This window comes from Hyla sarda, chromosome 6, assembly GCF_029499605.1.
Source record: "Hyla sarda isolate aHylSar1 chromosome 6, aHylSar1.hap1, whole genome shotgun sequence".
NCBI lineage: Eukaryota > Metazoa > Chordata > Amphibia > Anura > Hylidae > Hyla > Hyla sarda.
This window is the reverse complement of record NC_079194.1, coordinates 217,899,393-217,920,734: the sequence shown is the minus strand read 5'-3', so window position 1 is coordinate 217,920,734 and position 21,342 is coordinate 217,899,393. Positions and strand designations below refer to the sequence as shown.

At 43.0% G+C, this 21,342-nt stretch overlaps 1 protein-coding gene across 4 annotated transcripts in view; it reads left to right on the top strand.

Moving 5' to 3' along the window:
* The window catches only part of NFATC3 (nuclear factor of activated T cells 3), a 149,652-nt gene that overhangs the window by 42,709 nt on the left and 85,601 nt on the right, over positions 1-21,342 (top strand). For all 4 annotated transcript variants that reach the window (XM_056526432.1, XM_056526434.1, XM_056526433.1 and 1 more), the window contains 2 exons: positions 12,432-13,545; positions 18,745-18,907. In XM_056526432.1, coding sequence (XP_056382407.1) covers positions 12,432-13,545; positions 18,745-18,907 — 1,277 coding nt within the window. The remainder of the gene's footprint in view (positions 1-12,431; positions 13,546-18,744; positions 18,908-21,342) is intronic.

Sequence of the window (21,342 nt, the reverse complement as noted above, 5' to 3'; positions counted from 1 at the left end):
TCGCTGGGGAGTGTGCCCATAATGCAATGTCCTCCCAAACAGGGAGCCTCCAATTGTTGCAAAGCTACAACGCCCAGCATGCCCAGACAGTATTTGGCTCTCCGGGTATGCTGGCTGTAGTTTAGCAACAGCTGGAGTCTCCCTGTTTGTGAAGACACTGCCAGAAGGGTGTGTACACATTACACAAAATGTACAATTTGAACAGAGCCTCAGACTTGCCACCCTGGCTCCAGTCTGTAGCTCTGCCCCCCTGAATGACATCATCACTAGGGGGCAGAGGCCGGCCAGGACAGGAGTGAGGATGGTAAGTGGACCTCGTCTTCTGTCTTTCAGGTGTGGGGTGGGGTCTTAGGGTGGGGTCCTGCATGCCGTATTTTGCAGCGGATTATTCTGCAGCTGATTTTTCTACCAATTGACTTAAAGGGGTACTCCGCCCATAGACATCTTAGACAGCGGCGGGCACCTCAGCAGCCCGGAGCTAAGTTTTCTCCGAGGCTGATTACGGGCGGTGTAGGGGACGCCCCCTTCGTGACCTCACATCTGCCCTTCAATGCAAGTCTATGGAAGGGGTGTTACACCCCCTCCCATAGATTTGTATTGAGGGGGCGGGACTGTGACATCATGAGGGGGCGGGGCCGCCACATCACGATGCCCCGTCCCCTGCACCGCCCATCAACAGCCTCGGAGAAAACGTGGCTCCGGGCTGCTGAGGTGCCGGGCTGCTGCAGGGGGGGATCGCTGGGGCCCCCAGCGATCAGGCATCTTATCCACCTATTCTTTGGATAGGGGATAAGATGTCTAGGGGCGGAGTAACAGGGTAGGAAAATATGCAGTGGCAAATACACAGCGAAATACGGCGCCTGTGGCCCTACCCTCACCCTTGCCGCATAATTTGTTTATAAACGGCGCTGCAACATGGTAGGGGTATGAAGCGAAGTCAGTAGCTGATCTCTCTTCATACCCGCATGGTCCTGGCTGCTATCAGCAGCCGGCACCCACGGCTAATGCCGGACATTATCTAAAAGTGCCAAAATCTGTTCCTGGCTGCTCAGCAAAGCTGATCGGGACCATCGCGGGGATATCACAATGTCCCGGTCAGCTGTACGGACAGAGGGAAGCCTCTTACCTCCTTCCCTGCTGTTCGATCGGTGCTCCTTTGCTGCAGCCAGCTATTGCAGGCTGTAGCAATTGAGCACTGATAACACTGATCAATGCTTTCCTATGGAGCAGCATTGATAAGTGTATGCAATCTGAAGATGGCATGTAATAGTCTCCTGTAATAGTGAATAAAGTTTTTTTTTTTAAAGTTAATATAAAATCACCCACTTTTTCCCCATTTTTACCCCTTAAGGACTCACTCAGGGTTTTTCCGTTTTTTTATTTTTTTGCATTTTCATTTTTTCCTCATCACCTTCTAAAAATCATAACGCTTTAAATTTTGCACCTAAAATTCCATGTGATGGCTTATTTTTTGTGTCTACTTTGCAGTGACACAAGTCATTTTACCAAAATATCCATGGCGAAACGAAAAAAAATGTCATAGTGCGACAAAATTGAAGAAAAAAATTCCATTTTGTAAATGATGGGAGCTTCCGTTTCTGCGCAGTGCATTTTTCGGTAAAAAGGACATCTTATCTTTATTCTGTAGGTCCATATGGTTAAAATGAAACCCTACTTATATTGGTTTGATTTTGTCAAAATTTTCATCTTCTGACCCCTATAACTTTTTTATTTTTCCACGGGCAGTTATGAGAGCTCATTTTTTTGCGCGGAGATCTGAAGTTTTTATGGGTACCATTTTTATATTGATCGGGCTTTTTGATTGCTTTTTATTCATTTTTTCATGATTTAAAAAGTGACCAAAAATATGCTATTTTGGATTTTTTTGCGTGTACGCCATTGACTGTGCGGTTTAATTAACAATATATTTTTATAGTTCGGATATTTCCACACGCGGCAATACCCCGTATGTTTATTTTTATTTACACAGTTTATTTATTTTTTTTAAATGGAAAACGGGTGGTGATTCTTACTTTAATTAGGAAAGGGGTTAAATGATCTTTAGTAACTTTTTTTTTTTTTTTTTTTTGCAGTGTTATAGCCCCCCCCCCCCCCACTTTAGTGGCTATTACACTGCACACACTGATCTGCTACACAGATCATTGCTGTACATTGACACAGCAAAGATCAGTGTTATCGGCGGTCGATTGCTCAAGCCTGGACTTCAGGCTTGGATCAATTGCCGATCGGACGTGACGGAGGCAGGTAAGGGGACCTCCGCTCCAGTTCTAGCTGTTTGGGACATCGCGATTTCACTGCGATGGTCCCGATCAGCCCTACTGAGCTGCTAGGAAGCTTTCACTTTCATTTTAGACGTGGCGATCAACATTGAACGCCACGTCTAAAGGGTTAATAGCGCACGGGACAACGATCGGTTTTCATTAGCCGCCGGGACCAACCCGGTATGACCGTGTTATATACCGGGACTGGGCGCAGGGGGCGTACAGGTACACCCTGTGTCCTTAAGAGGTTAAAATAAAATTATGTAAACAAAAATTAAGATAAACGTGGTATTGCTGTGTGTGTCAATGTACAACGTATTAAAATGTTAATTTAACCGCTTGGTCACTCGCGTAAAACGTAAAAAAGAATACCAAATTCAAGAATTGTGTATTTTTGGTCATATACCAGAGAAAAATGAATAAAAAGTGATTGAAAAGTCCCATCAAAACAAAAATGGTATTAAGACCATTGCCCAAAAAATTAGCCCTCGTTTTACAGTCTTCACAAAAATAAAAAAGTTATAGGGGTCAGAAGAGAACAATTTTCATACAAAAATGTATAATTTTTTTTAAAGTAGTAAAATAAAACATAACCTATTTAAGTTTGGTATTGTTCTTATTGAATGGACCTATAGAATAGATATAACATGTAGTTTGAAAAGTGCACTGCGTAGAAACAGAAGCCCCCAAAAGTAAATTGCTTTGTTTTTTTATTTTCTTCATACAAATATATATATATATAAATTTTTAATTTTTTTTTCATTTTGCTGTAGACTTGTTGGTAAAATGAGTCATTACAAAGTACAGTAGGTGGCACAAAAATCAAGCCCTTATATGGGTCTGTAAGTGGAAAATTAAGTGTTATGGCTTTTAGAAGACCAAGAGGAAAAAAACGAAAGTGCAAAAAAATAAAAAAATAACCCATGTCCTAAAGGGGTTTATATGGTATTCCAATCTCGTAATTTTGGTTTTCCGGCCCCCTCTGACCTGTTAACAGCGGTTTGGGAAGCTGAAAGCAGCTGAAGCAGGGAATCTACGTAATTTGCTTGACTCCCACTTACTATAATAGAAGTTGTAAAAACAATTAAGTACCGTATTTTTCGTCCTATAGGACGCACCGGCGTATAAGACGCATTCAATTTATAGGTGCAAAATCTAAAAAAAATAAAGATTTTGAACCCAATAGTGGTCTTCAATCTGCAGACCTCCAGATGTTGCAAAACTACAACTCCCAGCATGCCCGGACAGCCGTTGGCTGTCCGGGCATGCTGGGAGTTGTAGTTTTGCAACATCTGGAGGTCCGCAGATTGAAGACCACTGCATAGGATGTAATACTCACGTGTCCCCGCCGCTCCGGACCCGTCACCGCTGCCCTGGATGTCGCTCAATCGCTGTCGCGGTGTCCCCGTCGCTCCGGAACGTCTCTGCTGCCGGCCAGTTATCCTCGCTCTCCGTCGCCGCCATCACGTCGTTACGCACGCCGACGCACGTACGAGACGACGTGATGACGAGGAAGGAGAGCGCCGGCCATACAGGGGATCCCTGAACGGAGAAGACACCGAGGAGGCAGGTAAGGTCCCTCCCAGTGTCCTGTAAGCACTAACCCATCTATTCAGTCGGGCTGTTCGGGACCGCCGTGGTGAAATCGCGGCGGTCCCGAACAGCCCGACTAAACAGCCGGGTTAGTGTCACTTTCCCTTCAGACGCGACGGTCGGTCAGCTTTGATTGCCGCGTCTGAAGGGTTAATACAGGGCACCACCGCGATCGGTGATGTCCTGTACTAACCGCGGGTCCCGGCCGTTGATGGCCGCAGGGACCGCTGCGATAGGGGTGTATTCGCCGTATAAGACGCACCGACTTTTTCCCCCCAGTTATGGGGAAGAAAAGGTGTGTCTTATACGGCGAAAAATACAGTAAATGGGCACTTGCATTAAACATGATTTTTAATATTGAATTCCTTATGCCAAATAAATAACTTTTGTAATTGGCTTCCATTATAAAAAAAAAAAAAAAAAAGTAAGTTTTACTGCTGTATACTTCTGGCCACCAGGGGTATTCCATGTAGTCAAAATCTCAGATTTTGGTCTCCTGCTTGTAATAGCAGGAGACCGAACTCAGGAAGTGTTTCTCTGCAGTGAGCTTGAGTGACAGCTGCAAAGAGCCTCTCTGAAAGATGCACAGACTGAAAGCTGCTACACAGAGCTTGAGGTCTTCTCTTCATCACAGCACTGCAAAGATGTGAGGGCGGAAGTGGTCCCCCAGCAGGCTTCAGCGATGTCATGCCTGCTGGGAAATGTCCACTTTGTCCTTCTGGTAGAATGCACTATATGAGCAAGAATAAAGGTATGATACAGAGCTTTTTAAAGCGCTGACATTTTTTTTTTTATGGTGGGAGGGGTGTTAGGAGTAGTTAGGGAACATAGCCTGAGTTAGTTTAGAAAAGTTTATTTGATGACTGGTACTTTTTAACCCCACGAGGACAGCGGGCGTATTCATCCAAGACATCCACGATCCCCCTGAAGGGATGGGAGTGAGGTGGCAGGGGTGCCACACCTCCTATCCCTGCTATTGGTTGGTCAGAAGCGACCGACCAATAGCAGATCGGGGGCAGGGGGTTAAAGTTCGGTTCCCCCTTTCTGCCCACCTACAGTAGTCCGGGGAGAATGGGGGAGTTGACGGTGACCGGCGCCGGAGGTCACTTGCCATCGGTGGGCGGCGATGACATGCGGCAGGCTCCCTGGTGCAGACTATGGAAACCGGTGAGTTGCCTAGCAACATCTGGAGGGCTACATTTTGGTGACCACTATACAGTGGTCTCTAAACTGTAGCCCTCTAGATGTTGCAAAACTACAACTCCCAGCATACTCAGACAGCTGTCCACTATTCTGGCACCATAGGGGCTTCCTAAATGCCCCCTCAAAAAATCATTTTAGCAAAATTTTCTTTCCAAAAGCCAAATCTGACTCCTGCTCTTCTGAGCATTGTAGTGCGCTAGCAGAGCACTTGACGTCCACAAATGCGGTTACAAATTTTGGGGAGCATTTTCTCCTCTTGTAAAAATCTAAAATTTTGGGCGGAAAAACTGCCTTTTAGTGAAAATTATTATTGTTTTTTTTTTTTCATTTACACATCCGACTTTAACGAAAAGTCGTCAAACACCTGTGGGATGTTAAGGCTCACTGTACCCCTTTTTACGTTCCTTGAGGGGTGTAGTTTCCAAAATAGTATGCTATGTGTTTTTATTTAATTTTTTTATTTTTTGCTTTTCTGGTACCAAAGGCGCTTCCTAAATGCGACATGCCCCCCCAAAAACCATTTCAGCAAAATTCACTCTCCAAAATCCCCTTGTTGCTCCTTCCCTTGTGAGCCTCCTAGTGCACCCACGGACCACATATGAGGTATTTCCTTACTTGGGAGAAATTGGGTTACAAATTTTGGGGGGATTTCTCTCCTTTTACCCCTTGTAAAAATGCAAAAAATGGCTCTGAAAGAACATGTGAGGGTAAAAAAATGAAGATTTTGAATTTTCTCCTTCACTTTGCTGCTATTCCTGTGAAACACCTAAAGGGTTAACAAACTTTCTGAATGTCATTTTTTAATACTTTGAGGGGTGCAGTTTTTATAATGGGGTGAAAGGTGAGCTGTGATTGGCTGCTGGGGGAAAGTCACTCCAGCTTTTCTCTCACACAGTTTGATAAATCTGGGTCATTGTATATGTGAATCAATATATAATTTATTTGGAATATCCGTTTTCCTTACAAGCAGAGAGTTTCAAAGTTAGAAAAATGCTACATTTTCATGAAATTTTGGGAAAGGATGCAAGTAACGAAGAAAATTTAACACTATGTTAAAGTTATCAGAATAAACTGTGTAAAAGCATCCCAGAGTTATTAATGCATAAAGTGACAGTTGTCAGAATTGCAAAAAAGGGCTCAGTCCTTAAATGGGCACTGTCATGAAATCTAAAAATTGATATGTTGTAGTACTTAAGTACTACAACATATCTCTAATATACTTTAATTAATCACTTTTAAATTCGGCCACTAGGGGTCGCCCTCCTAGTGGCCGAATGCATTCTGCAGAGACGTCACTACTGGATTTCAACTCATTTAAGCCTGGCAATGAGTCGAAATCCAGTCACTGCGGTGCTCGCTCCCGCCTGTCAATCAAACAGGCGAGAGCGAGCACGCTGATAGCTGGGGCTGCACGCATTGGCCAACTCCGACCCGCCGCACCGCACCCCCGACCCACCGCACCGCGTCGCACCCCCCACCGTGATGCTGGCCGGTATACCGGTATGGATTTTTGCCCATACCGCTATACCGGTCGGGCCCCACCCCCACCCTCCGAGTCAATAAAAAAATTAAACTTACTCGTAATGGGGGTGGTCCGGGCCATCCATCCTTCCTGTAGTGTCCGGGGGCGTTCCGGGTGAAGAGTGAACCGGTCCGGGCTGTCCTTCTCCGGAGGTCATCTTCTCCACTCCGGGCAGGCTCCGGCCTAGTACGCTGCATAGACGCCGCTACGCCGTGACGTCAGGTGCGTCGCTGCGCACGGGCGTCGCTGTGCAGCGGCGTCTATGCAGCGTACTAGGCCGGAGCTTGCCCGGAGTGGAGAAGATGACCGCCGGAGAAGGACATAAAACATAAAAAATTACAAGATAGGAATACCCCTTTAACCCCCTTAAGGACCCAGCCCAAATATACCTTAAGGACCCGGCCATTTTTTGAACATCTGACCACTGTCACTTCAAGCATCAATAACTCTGGGATGCTTTTACCTTTCATTCTGATTCCGAGATAGTTTTTTCGTGACATATTCTACCTTATGTCAGTGGTAAAATTTCTTGAAAATTTCTTCAAAATTTGATGAAAAAATTGAAAATTTAGCATTTTTTTTACTTTGAAGCTCTCTGCTTATAAGGAAAATGGATATTCCAAATAAATTATACATTGATTCACATATACAATATGTCTACTTTATGACTGCATCATAAAGGTTACATGTTTTTACTTTTGGAAGACATCAGAGGGCTTCGAAGTTCAGCAGCAATTTTGAAATTTTTCACACAATTTTCAAAATCGTAATTTTTCAGGGACCAGTTCAGTTTTGAAGTGGATTTGAAGGGCCTTCATATTAGAAATACCCCACAAATTACCCCATTATAAAAACTGCACCCCTCAAAGTATTCAAAATGACATTCAGTAAGTGTGTTAACCCTTTAGGTGTTTCACAGGAATAGCTGCAAAGTGAAGGAGAAAATTCAAAATCTTCATTTTTTACACTCGCATGTTCTTGTAGACCCAGTTTTTGAATTTTTACAAGTGGTAATAGGAGAAAAAGCCCCCAAAATTTGTAACCCAATTTCTCTCGAGTAAGGAAATACCTCATATGTGTGTGAAGTGTTCGGCGGGCGCAGTAGAGGGCTCAGAAGGGAAGGAGTGACAATGGGATTGTATAAATCGGATGTATAAATGGGAAAAAAAAATGTCACACTAAAGTGCAGTTTTTCCCCCAAATTTACCATTTTTACAAAGGGTAATGGGAGAAAATGCCCCCCCAAATTTGTAACCCCATCTCTTCTGAGTATGGAAATACCCCATGTTAGGATGTAAAATTCTTTGCGGGCGAACTACAATGCTCAGAAGAGAAGGAGTCACATTTGGCTTTTTGAAAGCAACTTTTGCTGAAATGGTTTTTTGGGGGCATGTCGCATTTAGGAAGCCCCTGTGGTGCCAGAACAGCAAAAAATACCCACATGGCATAATATTTTGGAAACTATACCCCTCAAGGAACGTAACAAGGGGTCCGCTGAGCCTTAACACCCCACAGGTGTTTGACGACTTTTCGTTAAAGTTGGATGTGTAAATGAAGAAAATGTTTTATTTTTTACTAAAATGCAGTTTTTCCCCTAAATTTTACATTTTTACAAGGGGTATTAGGAGAAAATGACCCCCAAAATTTGTAACCCCACAGAGTATGGAAATACCCCATGTTAGAACATAAAATGCTCTGCTGGTGAACTACAATGCTCAGAAGAGGAGGAGAGCCATTGAGCTTTTGGAAAGAGAATTCGTTTGGAATGGTAGTCGGGGCCATGTGTGTTTACAAAGCCCCCTGTGGTGCCGGAACAGTGGACCCCCCCCCACATGTGACCATTTTGGAAACTACACCCCTCACAGAATTTAATAAGGGGTGCAGTGAGTATTTACACCCCACTGGCGTTTGACAGATCTTTGGAACAGTGGGCTGTGCAAATGAAAATTTTTTCATTTTTTTACGAACCACTGTTCCAAAAATCTGTCAGACACCTGTGGGGCGTAAATTTTCACTGTACCCCTTATTACATTACATGAGGGTGTAGTTTCCAAAATGGGGTCACATGTGTCGGGGGTCCATTGTTCTGGCACTATGGGGGCTTTGTAAACACATGTGGCCTTCAATTCCGGACAAATTTTCTCTTCAAAATCCCAATGGCGCTCCTTCTCTTCTGAGCATTGTAGTTCGCCCGCAGAGCACTTTACATCCACATATGGGGTATGTTCTTACTCAGAAGAGATGGAGTTACAAATTTGGGGGGCTTTTTTCCTTTTTTCCCTTGTGAAAATGAAACCTCCAGCTGTTTCAAAACTACACCTCCCAGCATGTACTGACAGACCGTGTGTGCTGGGATTTGTACTTTTGCAACAGCTGGAGGCACACTGGTTGGAAAATACTGAGTTAGGTAACAGAACCTAACTGAAGGTTTTCCAAACTCAGTATTTTCCAACCAGTGTGCCTCCAGCTGTTGCAAAACTACAACTCCCAGCATGTACTAATCACCGAAGGGCATGCTGGGAGATGTAGTTATGCAACAGCTGGAGGTACCCAACTACAACTCCCAGCATGCCGAGACAGCTGTTTGCTGTCTGGGCATGCTGGGATTTGCAGTTTTTCAACATCTGGAGGGCTACAGTTTTTAGACCGGTGCACATTGATCTCCAAACTGTGGACCTCCAGATGTTGCAAAACTACAACTCCCAGCATGCCCAGACAACAAACAGCTATGTGGGCATGCTAGGAGTTGTAGTTTTGCAAGATCTGGAGGGATGTAGTTTAGAGACCACTGTATAGTGGTCTCAAACTGCAGCCCTCCAGCTGTTGCAAAACTACATATTCCAGCATGCCCAAACAGCTGTCTGGGCATGCTGGGAGTTGTAGTTTTGCAACATCTGGAGGGCTACAGTTTAGAGACCACAGTCTCAGATCAATTTACTGGCTTTCATAGGATCCAGGGAGCCGTCCTCTTCTGACGCACGTGACGCCGCCCGCCGATCACCGTCGCCGCAGCCTCCGGATCGATAAGTGGACGTCGGCGCCCGGTCCCCTTCGGTTCCCCGTTTTGTCCCGCCTATTGTGGGTGGGCAGGACGGGGAAAACGAAAGTTAACCCCTCCGCCCCCGGTCTGCTATTGGTCTTCGCCTCTGATGATCAATAGCAGACCAATAGCAGGGATAGGAGGGGTGGCACCTCTGCCACCTCACTCCTATGCCTACAGGGGGATCGTGGATGTCTTAGAGAACTGCGATCCCCCTTATATTCCGGGTCACCATAGACCCGCATGACCCGGAATCGGTGCAAATTGCAAGTGTGAATTCATTTGCGATTTGCGCCGATCGCCAACGGGGGGGTCTGATGACCCCCCTGGGCATTTGCGCAGGGTGCCTGCTGACTGATATCAGCAGTCACCCCGGTATGGATACGCCCTGGGTCCTTAACCCCTTAAGGACTCAGGGTTTTTCCGTTTTTGCACTTTCGTTTTTTCCTCCTTACCTTTAAAAAATCATAACCCTTTCAATTTTCCACCTAAAAATCCATATTATGGCTTATTTTTTGCGTCGCCAATTCTACTTTGCAGTGACATTAGTCATTTTACCCAAAAATGCACAGCGAAACGGAAAAAAAAATCATTGTGCGACAAAATCGAAAAAAACCCGCCATTTTGTAACTTTTGGGGGCTTCCGTTTCTACGCAGTGCATATTTCGGTAAAAATTACACCTTATCATTATTCTGTAGGTCCATACGGTTAAAATGATACCCTACTTATATAGGTTTGATTTTGTCGCACTTCTGGAAAAAATCATAACTACATGCAGGAAAATTTATACGTTTAAAAATGTCATCTTCTGACCCCTATAACTTTTTTATTTTTCCACGTACGGGGCGGTATGTGGACTAATTTTTTGCGCCGTGATCTGAAGTTTTTATTGGTATGATTTTTGTTTTGATCTGACTTTTTGATCACTTTTTATTCATTTTTTAATGTTATAAAAAGTTACCAAAATACGCTTTTATGGACTTTGGAATTTTTTTGCGCGTACGCCATTGACCGTACGGCTTAATTAATGATATATTTTTATAGTTCGGACATTTACGCACGCGGCGATACCACATATGTTTATTTTTATTTTTTTTTACACTGTTTTATTTTTCTTATGGGAAAAGGGGGGTGATTCAAACTTTTATTAGGGAAGGGGTTAAATGACCTTTTATTAACACTTTTTTTTTACTTTTTTTTTGCAGTGTTATAGGTCCCATAGGGACCTATAACACTGCACACACTGATCTCTCATCCTGATCACAGGCGTGTATTAACACGCCTTTGATCAGCATTATCGACGCTTGACTGCTCCTGCCTGGATCTCAGGCACGGAGCAGTCATTCGTCGATCGGACACCGAGGAGGCAGGTAGGGGCCCTCCCGGTGTCCGATCAGCTGTTCGGGACGCCGCGATTTCACCGCGGCGGTCCCGAACAGCCCGACTGAGCAGCCGAGATACTTTCAGTTTCACTTTAGAAGCGGCGGTCAAAGCTGACCGACGCTTCTAAAGGGTTAATTCCGCACATCGCCGCGATGTGTGGTATTAGCCGCGGGTCCCGGCCGTTGATTAGCGCCGGGACCCACGCGATATGATGCGGGATCGCGGCGCGATCCTGCTTCATATCACGGGAGGCGGCGCAGGACGTAAATATACGTCCTGCGTCGTTAAGGGGTTAAGTACCAGGACGTCAAGGCGTATCCATACGCCCTAGGTCCTTAAGTGGTTAATACTTTTTAGTATGTGCTGCAATCAGCCTTTCAGTCAGACAGTTTTTAAAACCGTTTGGAGAAGATTTATTTATTTATATTTTTTTGTTAAATTGTTTTAATTTTCAACATTTCAAACTTAGTCGTATTTAGTTAGGGCATGTGTATTGACCTGACACTTATCCAAATGTACTTGTGTGTATGTATATGTATATACAGTGGTCCCTCAACATATGATGGTAATTTTGTTCCAGAAGGACCATTGTATGTTGAAACCATCGTATGTTGAGTACAAATGTCTATGGAAAACTGGTAATTGGTTCCATGATGACCATTGCATGTTGGGTGTAGGGGAGTGTCATGCACACTGGAGGTCCATTCGGACTCCTAGTGTGCGAGGGAAGAGCAGGGCAGCGCTAGTTGGACGCAGGGGCGGCGGGACATAGTGACTGGACTTAGCGCCGTAGGGAGCGTTGATCGGACTCCAGGTACGGCACACTGAAGGCCTTTGCGGGGACAGGTGAGTACTTGCATCCTCAAAACGGTCTGGCAGGGCAGATCAGAGGGCCTGGTGGCAGCTGCAGCAGTCAGCGCCGCTAGAGAACCGTTGTTCATGATGGCCCCGACTGCGAGAGCCCATTGTATTTTGAAACCATCGTATGTTGGGGTCATCGTATGTCAAGGGACCATTGTAATATTATAATATAAATAAATTGGATCAGTCGGCACCCGGTGATGACCTGATGGAGTCAGTTGTGCTGTGGCCCATTTTGTGGCCGTTCAACGCAAAAAAGAAAAAGCCAAATGGACCAAGAAAGGAAGCACAACAGCTTTGAACCTAGCCTACTTACAGCTGAAATATCATGTGAACCTTCGTCGTAATTGGGGAGTCTGGAATAAAAACATTCAACATTGTTGATCATTTAGTAAAAATTTATTTTACTTCCTGTTTGCAGGGTTATTTTTTGTTCTTTTTAATTGCTATTAAAACATTTTCCAACAAGCAGCTGTCCTACATACATATAGATTATTTTTGTTATTTGACTATTTTATTAATCTTTCACTCTTTCCCCATTCACAGATTTTCAGCCTGATGACAGTGCATCATTTTTTATCTTCAATGTAGACCAACCTTTATCAGCAGTGAATCAGCCTATTTCAGTCTCTCAGCATGGACCTCCACATCACTGCTCCACACGCACTCCCTCTTCCCGCTTGCAAAATTATAAGACTTATGGCACAAATGAAATGCAGGATTCTATGTACAGTCAGGCTGGAGGTCCAAAGCCATTTGAATGTCCCAGCATTCAGATTACATCAATATCTCCTAACTGCCAGCAAGATACTGAAACCACAGAGGAACTCCACAACAATTGCTCAGAAAATGACTACAATGAAAGACCGTCCCGTGACCACCTTTACCTCCATCTTGAGCCATCTTATAGGGAGTCATCATTAAGTCCAAGTCCAGGAAGTAGCATTTCCTCCAGGAGCTGGTTCTCAGATGCATCCTCTTGTGAATCTATTTCACACATCTATGATGATGTTGATTCAGAGCTCAATGAGGCTGCAGCCCGATTCACTTTGGGATCACCATTGGCTTCACCTAGCTGTTCTCCCAGAGGGTTTCCCGGAGATGAGACGTGGCAGCAAATAGGCTATGGTACATCTCTGTCACCCAGACAGTCCCCATGCCACTCTCCCAGAACTAGCATTACAGATGAGAATTGGTTAAGCCCACGTCCTACATCTAGGCCTTCATCCAGGCCTACTTCTCCTTGTGGCAAGAGGCGACACTCCAGTGCGGATATCTGCTATCAAAGTCCTCCTTCTCCCCATCACTCTCCTACACCATCTCCCAGTCATTCACCAAGGGGAAGTATAACAGAAGATACTTGGATCAGTTTGGCATACACTTCTGTTCCTAATGCTTCTCCATCCCAGTGCTTCCAAGAGACTGCTGTACCCCTAAAAACAAGAAAAACCTCTGGAGACCAAAGTGCCACATTGCTAGGAAAAGTTGATCTTTGCACTGAAGATCAAGGTAGTTTATCTCCAACTCGTGAGACCCCCTCAGAGGATAATTCAGGTTCTCCCCATCTACTTAAGAAGGACTCCTCCAATGATCAGTTTTTGTCTGTTCCGTCACATTTTACATGGAATAAACCAAAGTCTGGACACACTCCTATATTTCGGTGAGTACAAATAAATATTTATATAGAATAGTTAATTTTTATGTCCGTCATAAGCACAGAGTACTATAGAAAGGTTTCGAAGATTGCATGTATTTAACACATTTGCCCTTAACCCCTTCCCCCCCCCCCCCCCCTCAGTGATTTTTGGCACATGTATGACTTCTTGCCTTCTCAGAGCTGTTAATAACTTTTTTTTATTTTTGTGTATTTATGCAATTTTTTATGCAATTCACTTTGCAGAAAAACTGAAAAGCTATCGTCATGCTGCCGGTCAGTAGGATTATAGGGATACCCAATTTTGTATAATTTTTGTTAAGGTTTTCAACTTTTTTTTCAGTTCTTTATTTTCTCATTTTATAGACATACAAATACAATACAAAACATAGTAACCATCTCATTATCTTTTGCCTCCCATCTCCCACCCTCACCCTGTGTGGAGGAGGAACAAAAAATTGTGGGGGGGGGGGGGGGGGGAAGGAGGATATTGACAGATTCCCTATTTACTACTAATCACAGCCCATGCCTCATAGACCCTGCTTTGCTTCTCCAACCATCCTACCACTTACTCCATGTCCTATCAAATTCTCTTTGCTTCTTCTTTGACTTCCTTATTCTACATCCTTCATAACTTTTGACTATCTCCACCAAACATATCCACTGTTCTATGTGTAGGGGATTAGCAAGGGTTACTACTTTCAACAATAGATCATTTAAATTCACAAACTCCTTTATCATACCTAAAATTGCCGACCCAATTTCCAAATGAATTCTTTGCTTACATTTTTTTTACCTAAATTGTCTTCTATCTGCCCCTAGAAGCCCCTCACCTTTCTACAGCTCCATATAAGATGAATAAAATTTGCTTTATCCTCCCAAACATTTTGGGCAGGTCGAGTCTTGTCTGCAGCCTATCCCTTCAATGGGGGAATAATATCATCTATAAATAATCCTTAACTGTAAGAACTGGAACTTTTTATTCGAAGATCCCAACATCACATTATTCAGAATTTTTTCCCAAGTAGGGCCTTCCAAGGGTCCTATATCTCTCCCATTTCTCTTTAATATGACCTTGAAAATGAATAGGTGTTTTGTATATTAACCCTTTATAAATGTTCCTCAAGGACTTCATTGTACTCTGTGATTCCATAATATAAGTGAAAGTTTGTGTTCCTATAATAAATTTATCTCTATCCTGTGTATATCTATCTGCCTCTTTTTAATTGTAAATAATAAAATTCCTTCCTTTTGCCAATTTGAAATTCTGTATTCAATGCTTTGAATGATCTCAATCCCCCCTCAATACACCCAGTATACTTTTGTTTTGTCTTACAGAGTTAGTTTTTTGCGACCTAATCTTTAGTTTCTATTTGTAACATTTCGGGGGTTAAAGGGAAACTTGCAGCCTATTCACCCTTACTAAACCCAATACCTTGGGTTGTAGTGTTAGTGAACAAGAGTAAAACGATGCGTCCCTTACGTGAATCGGTCCAGTAGTTCCAACATTATGTCCCTCCTTTTTTCTATTGCTAGAGCTCTTCTGCACGTAATGAAGGTGGGGAGCCGGCTTGCTGAGCTGCCCTGCCTCCTCAATATTCTGCAACATGCCTGCTCCTGATATAAATATGCAATTTTCTTAACTTTTTCACATCCTAGTGTCGTGAGTGCCTGCGGTCAAAGTTACACCCAAAAGACGCTAGTCTTCTGGGTGTAGCGAGGGAGTGGCGCCTGCACACTGCTACAGTAGCAGAGTGCTCACTTGACCATAGGCGATCATGTCAGTAGGACGTGAGAGTGAAGAAAGTTGCATATTCGGATAAGGGGAGGGCATATTGAGGAGGCAGGGAAGCTTTGCAAGCCAGCTCCCTGCCTTCATTGCACACTGAAGGAATTTAGCAATAGAACACTGGAGTGGTATAACTTTGAAACTGCTGCACCAATTCATGTAAGTGACACGTCATTTTACTCCTGTTCACCCACACTATAACCCCAGTGTATTGGGTTTAGTGGGTGAACAGCTTTCAGTTTCCCTTTAATGGAACTTTTTGATTTTCTTTATATTATATTTTTTTCTGGGATGTGATTAGAGATGAGCGAATTTACAGTAAATTCGATTCGTCACGAACTTCTCGGCTCGGCAGTTGATGACTTATCCTGCATAAATTAGTCCAGATTTCCGGTGCTCCGGTGGGCTGGAAAAGGTGGATACAGTCCTAGGAAAGAGTCTCCTAGGACTGTACCCACCTTTTCCAGCCCACAGGAGCACCTGAAAGCTGAACTCATTTATGCAGGATAAGCCATCAACTGCCGAGCCGAGAAGTTCATAACGAATCGAATTTACTGTAAATTTGCTCATCTCTAGATGTGATGTTACCCCAAAAAAATTTTTTTTTCCATCAGATTACATTTTTTGTCATGTTTGCCATGCGGGATCAAGAACATTATATTTTAGACATTTCTGCACACTGTGATCCCAACTTTTTTTTTTAACACATCTGAAATCCCCCATCCCCCTATGAAACTTATGTAAGAAATCATTAGATTGCTTATACTGATCAATGCAATCCTATCGCACTGTATTGATCAATTGTGTGTAAGTGTAATCCAGCATGTAAATCCAGCATCACTATCTGTCTCACTGTACTTCCTTTCTCTACTCTCCTATAACTCATACTAGCATGTTATATTATGTACTGGCAGCATAAAGGCTGTATAAAACGGGCTCTGTAACAATCAATGGCAAATATTAAACCATAGATGTCAAAACTAACAGTGGCATCTAAACAGTTATATTAACCTCTTAAGGACCACGGGCATACAGTATGCCCTGGTACTTAAGGGCATTTTCTCCTATTACCTCTTGTAAAAATGGTAAAAAATTTTTTTTTTTCATTTACACATCCCATTTTAACGAAACATTGTCAAACACCTGTGGGGTGTTAAGGCTCACTGGACCCCTTATTGTGCCTCGAGGGGTGTATTTTCCAAAACGGTATGCCATTGTGGCACCATAGGGGCTTCCTAAATGAGACATGCCCCCTAAAAACCATTTCAGAAAAACTCACTCTCCAAAATCCCACTGTCACTCCTTCCCTTCTGAGCCCTCTACTGCGCCCGCCGAACATTTTACATCCACATATGAGGTATTTTCTTACTCAAGAGAAATTGAGTTACACATTTTGGGGGGGATTTCTCTCCTTTTACCCCCTATAAAAATTCAAAAACTGGGTCTACAAGAACATGTGAGGGTAAAAAAATGAAGATTTTGAATTTTCTCCTTCACTTTGCTGCTATTCCTGTGAAACATCTAAAGGGTTAACACACTTACTGAATGTCATTTTGAATACTTTGAGGGGTGCAGTTTTTATAATGGGGTCATTTATGGGGTATTTCTAATATCCACATCAAAATTTAACTGGCCCCTGAAAAATTCCGATTTTGAAAATTTTGTGAAAAATTTTAAAATTGCTGCTGAACTTTGAAGCCCTCTGATGTCTTCCAAAAGTAAAAAACATGTCAACTTTATGATGCAAACATAAAGTAGACCTATTGTATATGTGAATCAATATATAATTTATTTGGTATGTCTATTTTATTTACAAGCAGAGAGCTTCAAAGTTAGAAAAATGCTAAATGTTAAAATTTTTCATGAAATTTGGGGATTTTTCGCTAAGAAATGATGCAAGTATCGGCGAAAATTTACCACTATGTTAAAGTAGAATATGTCACGAAAAAAACAATCTCTGAATCAAATTCATCCCAGAGTTATTAATGCTTAAAGTGTCAGTGGTCAGATGTGCAAAAAATGCTCCCGTCCTTAAGGTGAAAATGGGCTTGGTCCTTAAGGGGTTAAAAGAGAACCTCAGCAAAAATTAACTTATCCCCTATCCACAGGATAGGGGATAAGTAGCTTAACATGGGTGGTCTGACCGCTGGGACCCCTGTGATCTCTGAGACCCTGCATTCATTTCTATTGGAGCACCAAAAAGACCTAAGTACAGCACTCGGGCATCATTAGCGCTCCCATGGAAATGAATGATGCGCGTTCAGTCTACTGGTAGATGACTCGCTCCTCACTGAGAGAGCCAGAGATCGCAGGGGGTCCCAGCGGTCTGACTCCCGCGATCAGCTACTTATGCCCTATCCTGTGTATAGGGGATAAGTTATCTTTTTGCTGCACTTCTCCTTTAAGAGGTTGGAGGTTCAGAGGTCAGAGTGGCTCCTCTGAAATATAATTGTGGGGGACTGATCTGTTGTAATGGCAGCTCGAGGTTTTGACACACACAGATTTGTTTTTTAAAACCTCAGTTTTTTTTTGTTTTTTTGCTTTACATTATATATTTTATGGTAAAATGAAGTGTCTATTATAAGGCATAATTGGGCCCCTAAAAAAACAAGCCCTAATTTGGATCTGTACATGAGTAGATGAGTAGATAAACATTAACCCTTACAGGGTTTTAAAAGGTTGAAAATTAGTTTTTGTTCACAAAATAAGTCTAGTAAAACAATAAAAATTATTGTGTGTGTGTAATATGGTGAACAGAAAAAGCCTGCCCATTTACTTATACAATACTTACCGTAATTTACAGCAACAACAAAAAGCCATTTAAACCAACATGTGCTGGTAAGCTCTAAAAGTGCAGGGAATTAATCAGAATACTTTTTACCTACAGAGTTAGAATTGGCTGCCCCATGAATGGAGAATTAATGGAGCTTGGGACACACACAAACACACACGTGCACCATTCTCCTCAGGGGAAATGTTGTCCCCATTCTTATAATAAAAATGAAACATACAAAAAAAAGCCTCATGTATCACAGAAAATGAGCTTCCTGATGTCACCGCTGCCGGTCCCTACTGTGAGCAGGCCTGGGGAAACAGCAGCAGTGACGTCAAGAAGCTCCGCCCATGCCCCAAGCATGCTCCAGAATGGAAGATATGAAATAGGATCAGGTAAATATGGTTGTTATCAGTGTTACCCACGCTACACACCTGTACCAACAGGCTAGTGCGGGTTACACTGATAACAGTTTTTTTTTTTTATTCTTCCCAGTGTTTTCTTTAATTCCCTCCCCCCCCCCCCCCCCCCTTCATTTTTAAAAAGTATAAATTTGCCTACTTTGTACACAGACTATGTAGCATAGATGTTTTAGTCATTTGTGAACAAATGCTTTTAAAATAAAACCACTCTATGTCTTTAGGACTTCATCTCTGCCTCCATTAGATTGGCCCTTACCCAGCCATTATGGGCAGTGTGAACTGAAGGTGGAGGTGCAGCCAAAGACCCACCATCGGGCACACTATGAAACCGAAGGTAGTCGGGGAGCTGTGAAAGCTGTTACTGGTGGTCACCCAGTTGTGAAGGTACACTAAAATTCTATTTAAATACATACTATGAGAAATGCATGAAAGCAAGCATGGAAAAGTATGAATTTATTTTATGCTAAATTAATAATGCTTTAAAGAGGAAAGTTTGAAAGCTTCACCCAGTTTTATACTTTTCTCTTGTGTTCCTTAGTTCCTTGTAATACATGCCAGTTGTGTGTTTAAGTCCACGACTCTGCTGCCTTTACTAGCTCTTGTGCATCAGCACAACCACTGCTGTACTGGGTTTCCCTTTCTACGATCCATAAAAGATCTCTCCTCTCTTTTGCTGACACAGATGCTGGGCTGTGTGTGATTTCCCTCCCTCCCCCCCCCCCCCCCCCCCTCTTTCTGTAAGTGTTTTCCTTTTTTTTTTTTTTTACTTTGATGTAGAGCCTCTGATTTTACTCTCCTCCTCTTCACACTGCCAAAAGAGTGCTTTTCACCCTTTTGTGAGCCATCACTTACTACACAGCTGTTTTTCACACTGTGAGAGGAAGAGCAGAGAGGGACAACATAGCCAGAGGAAGTGTGCGGTTGGATCTGTCAGAATCAGCAGGACGGTAAGCTATGTAAAGGAATTGCAAAGACTTTACAACAGCAGATTGGTAGGTTTTTTCTTTTAAAATGAATATTTTGCCACTGCTAATCTAAACCATAAAGCGTTACTGTCAGTAATAATGGGAGACATTTCAAAAGTTGTTGAACGCATTGTCTTACCCGCTACAAATGTGACGTATTAGAAATCTATTCAGATAAATGGATGGAGCTCTTGGCTGGCTGGGGTGCGGAGTACAGTGCTGCCCGCTTCCTCCTGCTAATACTTCACAATCGTAGCGGGTCTAAGGAGTGGATCAACAACTTTTGACATATGTGATCATCGTGTCAAAAGTTGTTACATATAGCATATTGCAAAGAAATTCCAAAAAATATGCAAAGGGACCTGGAAGGTCCAACCAATGTAATCAATGCTCTACAGGAACACACAGAAACAAAATAAATATATAAGAGCTTGCAGGAACAGCAGAACTGAGAGATAAGTCGGGGTGTAGCACAGAGGATGAGAAGCAGGGCTTTGGCAAAGGCCATAACAAGAAATAGTCAAAAGTTGGAATTAGCTGTTATAGTTAAGTGAAGATGTTTGCAGCAGATCAATAGCAGCTCTGCTATCTCGCTGATGGAGAGTCATATGGACAGGAGTAGTCAAATGGCTGGTTCTTTAATATTACTACTACAGTGACCCCTCGACTTATGATGGCCCCGACATATGATCATTTCAACATATGATGGCCTCTCGGAGCCCATCGTATGTTGAAGGCAGCATCGACATATGATGCTGCTGTGTGTCGGGGGCCATCATACAAACAGCTATGCGACAGCGCTGACAACTTCAGTAACTGACAGATAGTTGTTTAATGTGCCCCATGTGCCCCGTTCTTCCTCCTGTTACTCACATGCTGTCCTGCTAACTCACACAGGCTTCCACTGTGAGCTCCGTGTAAGCCCCGCCCCCCCAGTGCAGCCATAGCCAATAGCCTGCAGCATCTTGCTGCAGGCATCCAATGAGCTGCTGGTTGCCCTCCCCTTCCTTTCCTATAACACTGTAGTCGGCAGGATCGTAATGGAGGACATTCTGTCCCCCCCTGAAGGTATTTAAAGAACTGTACACTACTGTATGCGATGTCACACATCACATACAATACATACACACACTACACCCCATACATCAATGTTTCCCTATCAGCTGTTGCAAAACTATAACTCCCAGCATGCCCAGACAGTCAATGGCTGTACGTGCATGCTGGGAGTTGTAGTTGTGCAACAGCTGGAGGCACCCTGGTTTGTTAAACACTCCACATACACTCCACATACAGTGGTCATCCCAGAACCAATTAGCAGTTTCCCATAGAGATAAGTATTCAACATACAATGGTTCCAAGGCCCCAGAACCAATTACCATTTTTACATAGACATATGTACTCGACATATGATGGTTTCAACATATGATGGTTCTCCTGGAACCAATTAATATCATATGTTGAGGGACCACTGTATATATTATTTTTGTGTAGATTGGAAGTACTTTTATGCTGAGGTTGAATGAACTAGAATACTGTGGATGTATTATTGATCCCTAGATGTTCCATATGTGGGACTGCACAATTCTGCTTTTAACAGAAGTAGAAGGTATAAGATACATGAAAAAAGAAGCGTATACAGATCCATAATGAAAATTTCACAAAATGTTATTGACATGTAAATCCAAAATCCAAATATAAACATTTAAAACCAAGTAAAATACGTATAAATGTATAAATTGCAGATACAACTGCAGATCTACAGCCAAAGAGGCACAGAAAATATGGGGTGGCCAGGTGGGACTCAGATGCTACCATAAACGTGACTAAAATAATATAAGGAAATACCTACAACAA